At 30.4% G+C, this 4,252-nt stretch overlaps 1 protein-coding gene across 1 annotated transcript; it reads right to left on the bottom strand.

Moving 5' to 3' along the window:
• Positions 1-968: 968 nt before the first annotated feature.
• Positions 969-1,690, bottom strand: LOC103491776 (putative calcium-binding protein CML19). Its single transcript, XM_008451863.3, has one exon. It carries the CDS (start codon positions 1,634-1,636, stop codon positions 1,211-1,213), a length of 426 nt encoding a protein of 141 aa, XP_008450085.1. The 5' UTR covers positions 1,637-1,690; the 3' UTR covers positions 969-1,210.
• Between the last annotated feature and the right edge of the window lie 2,562 nt (positions 1,691-4,252).

The raw sequence follows: 4,252 nt of genomic DNA on the forward strand, positions 1-4,252 counted from the left end.
CAGGATAGAAGATTTTATATATTATGCATGTAATAATTGTTGAATACATAGTTATGACTGGAGGTACAAGACTCTACACATTTATCACCATGTTGTCCTAGAATTGTTTCAACATAACTAAATATGTAAGGAATAAATGCTAACCACCCGTGAGACCATCCTTGAAAAGAGAATATTACCAATATATAAGGAATAAATCCTAACCACATGTGTAACCATAAGAAAATCTTAACATATTCTTTACCAACTCCATAACCAATTAATTAATTAATTTGCTAACCAATTAATTAATTAATTTGTTCATGATAAAATAAAGTAGGTGGGACCATTAACTAACAAATTGATTTTGAGAGTTTATCCTAAACTAACTTATTTCATAATTATTTTTTCCTTCAAAAACTATTTTAAGTGACTCAAATGGTTTCAAAGCAATATTTTCTTAAATTTTCCACTATTTTACATATATGACGTTAATTTTCATTAATGATTTTAATGAAAAATCTTCAAAAATAATATTTAATTACTACAACTTCAAAGTCATGGATTGTTACATGGTTTTGGATTGTTATAAGGGTGTAAATGAATCGGTGGAATTGGAGAGATTTTTTGCACCAACCTAAATTTTTGAGTTAGTCAAATTGACAACTCGAATAACTCAAATAATTTCTTCAACCCAACCCAACCCAACCATCAAAATTCGGATTGGATTGGACTGGGTTACACTGTCGGGTTATTTATTTATTTTTCTTTTCTTTCTTTTAAGTATATTATTTAATAACTTAAAATACTTAAATTTGTGTACAACACATTTTAATAACTAAAATTTCATAAAACTCAAATGTTAATTAAATATCAAAATTCAACCAATTTCTTACAAATTTTTAAAAAAAAATTCCTAATAATACGATTATAATATTTATAAGTTGTAATAGATTCTTTAATAATTCATATTAGAAATTCGACTTGGTTTGGGCCGAGGTCAACCTAGATTTTAAAAAATGTAACTCGAACTCAATCCAATTCTAAAAAAACATAAAAGAATTCTACCAAATCCAATCCAAAATAAAAATTAATCAATCTCAATACTTACATTTTGGATTGAATAGTTTGTTGTGTTATTTGAACACTTGTTGATGGTTAGAATTAAATATTTTAAAATTTAGAGATGTAATAGAAACATGAATTGGAGAATTTCGTTGACATGCACCGATCACGACATCATAACCTTGAACTCATCAAAATTAAGAACACCATCACCATCAACATCAAATTTAGCAATCATAGCCATACAATCCCTCAAACTTCTAGTCTCTCCCATTTTCCTCAACATCCTCCTCAAACTCTCCGCCGTAATCAATCCGGACCCCTCCATTTCGTACATTTTAAAAGCTTCTCTAAGCTCCTTCACCTTCTCCTCCTTCCCTCCCCCGTCGACAAATCTCATGAAATCCTCCTCCTCCAGCTGCCCGTCTCCATCCGAGTCGAACTCCGCCACCGCCTCTTGCGCCTCTACCACCGATAGCTTCTCCCCCGACACCACCGCTATACATTCCCGTAGCTCGGAAGGGGAAATTTTCCCATCTCCATCCGAATCAAAATGCTCAAACACTCTCTTGTAGCACCAAAGCTTCTCCATTTTGCTATGGTTGTGGGTTTTCTGTTTTTGAAGGCAAAAGAGCAGGGAGAAGTTAAAAGAAGGAGAGATATGTTTGGAGAAAATATTATGAGATTTTTATATGAAAAGAAAAAGCGTGTTGAAGGAGTGTTTTGTGAATACTGTGTTGACCAATAAATTTTTTAAGAGTCGGCACCATGTTGGCCATGATCTATATATAATTTTGTTCACAACCACTATCCCAAATTGATTTCTTTTCCATTTTTTAATCTTTTTTAATTACCTTTTTTTGTTTAAGAATACTATATCCCTCAACCATTTGGAATTTTTCAGTTTTAATCCATATATTCCTCATAAGTTATAAATTTAGTCTCTCAAGATTATGTGCTACTGAAATGGACTAAATAACAATAATAAAGATAAATTTACGAAAACTATTCCGAAGATGGTTGATTGCAATAATTGTACCCATAGATTTTCATTGTAAAAGTTATACCCTCAACAAAAAATATACGTTTACAATAAGTTTAAAACTACCCCAGCCGTATTGAAGTTTAAACCTCGAACAAAATTATATTTATGTATATTTTATTGAACATATAAACTTAATAATTAATGATTTATGGAGAAGATGGATAGGAATACACGGAGAAATAATCAAATAAGAAAACAACTAATTTAGTCTAAGATCTTGCTATTTTACAACTCACATAATATACATATATCTAACAATATAAAAAGACTCTTGTGTGTTTAATGGTTTAATCACTATGCGATTCTTTTTTAATTATTCCATTAAATTTTATAATTTTTTTTCTAAAAAATGATATGAATCAAGATGTCTTATTGTTACCTTCGGTATCAATCATACATTCAAGAACTAAGAAACTACAATTAGTGTTAAATTCTCACATATAAATAGAGATTAACTCAATTGAGGATAATCGATTAACAACATTTGATCGCTACAAGAAAATTTGGATTATATTCAATGACACAATAAAATAGAAAAAATTGGTTTAAGGGAAAAATGTGTCATTAATGTCAAAACTAAAAACGCGTTTTTTTGCTGAAAAAAGACGGGATCGTTTATCTAAATGTTTTTATTAATTTATCTTTTCATTAAATCAAAAAGGGGTATTTTATAAAATATCCCAACCCTATCCCCTTCTTCTTCCTTTTATATGACTCAGTCGCCCCTCACTTCTTCCTTTCTCTTCCCTCTTCACTCTTCCCTCTCTCATTCAACATTCCCCCTTGCCCTCAATTTCAACTTCACCACCACTCCGACAAGATAGTGAACAATCTATTTTAACTTATGGTGAAATGTGTAATTATTTTTAAAATTTTTAATTGCATGGTTTTGGTTCTTGATAGAATAGAAACTATTGAGGTTAGTTTATGATGTGGTGTACATATGCTTGTGTGTGTGGGAGGGTATCAATTTAAGATATTTTGTTGTTCTGGAATCTTTTCTACATAGAATGTTGTAATGTTAGGTTTTGAGCTCATTTGGCAATACTAAATTATTTGGCTTCTTGAGCTCCTAGTGCTTACACTTTATAGTTGCAAGTGAAACTATTTGACTATGCCAACCTATACATAATCCATCAAATGGAATGTTGAGATTCACTACAATGGAAAGGTGCATTTTGAGCCTGTTGCTCTTAGTGATATGTGTAAGATGATTCCACATTTTTTCATGTTTTTAAATCAACAGGGTTGAAGTTTAATAATTTTGTATTGTTTATTTTTAAGCTGGCTTTTAGGACGACAAAAGTTTCATTCATGGTACAAATTTGGGATTTGCTTCACCACAGGCATGCTTTGACTTGGTATCAATCTGCGACCTTAACTTTCCACTTTTCCATTTTTCTCTCTTGTTGTTTATATTTCACGTTTTATATTGCCCATAGCTTTAGGTTTGATTTTCATGTATACTCTAGATATTCTAGGTATACTTAATTAGTAAATATTTTCTTTTATATTTTGATACTTCTCTGAAGCTACTTTCTTGTTGTTATTTACTTTGTCACTTTTACGATTTTGAAGTGGCAGTATGTTTAGACACAGTTGGTAATTGAGTCTTCTTGGAATGTTCAGTGTCGGTGGAGCTTTGCTAAATATTATGCACCTAGATAAGTTGAATGTGTTGTGATTGGATTTAAACATTATTTAGTTTTTAGAGGTTCAACGTTAATCTTTATTATTAATTATTTGTTTGATATTAAACACCTAAACGAAGAAGCATAAACCTTATAGTTAGCTTCACATGTAGTTTAATCGTTGTCTTGCTCAATTTCTTTTTTGTTAGGGTTTTGGAAAACCCTAAGGTATGTTATCTTAACTCTTTATTTATGTCCATTTCTATGTCTTCTACATCTTCATTAATTTAGAACGTTTGAATTTAAGGTTTAAGATTGTTTGAGGTTGCAAAATACTTTAAACTTCTCTTTGAAAAGAAATTAAGTGATTGGTCAAGACCAAACCATTGTAAGTTACCTTAAACTTCTATCCGAGTAAGTTTGTACTAATTTTTTTTTTTTTTTTTGTTTAGGCTATCTTAGACTGAGAATGCTAAACCATAAGCCCTCTTATATTTTGGTGAAAGGGTAATATTTATAAAACATACTTTTT

This window comes from Cucumis melo, chromosome 6, assembly GCF_025177605.1.
Source record: "Cucumis melo cultivar AY chromosome 6, USDA_Cmelo_AY_1.0, whole genome shotgun sequence".
Classification (NCBI taxonomy): domain Eukaryota; kingdom Viridiplantae; phylum Streptophyta; class Magnoliopsida; order Cucurbitales; family Cucurbitaceae; genus Cucumis; species Cucumis melo.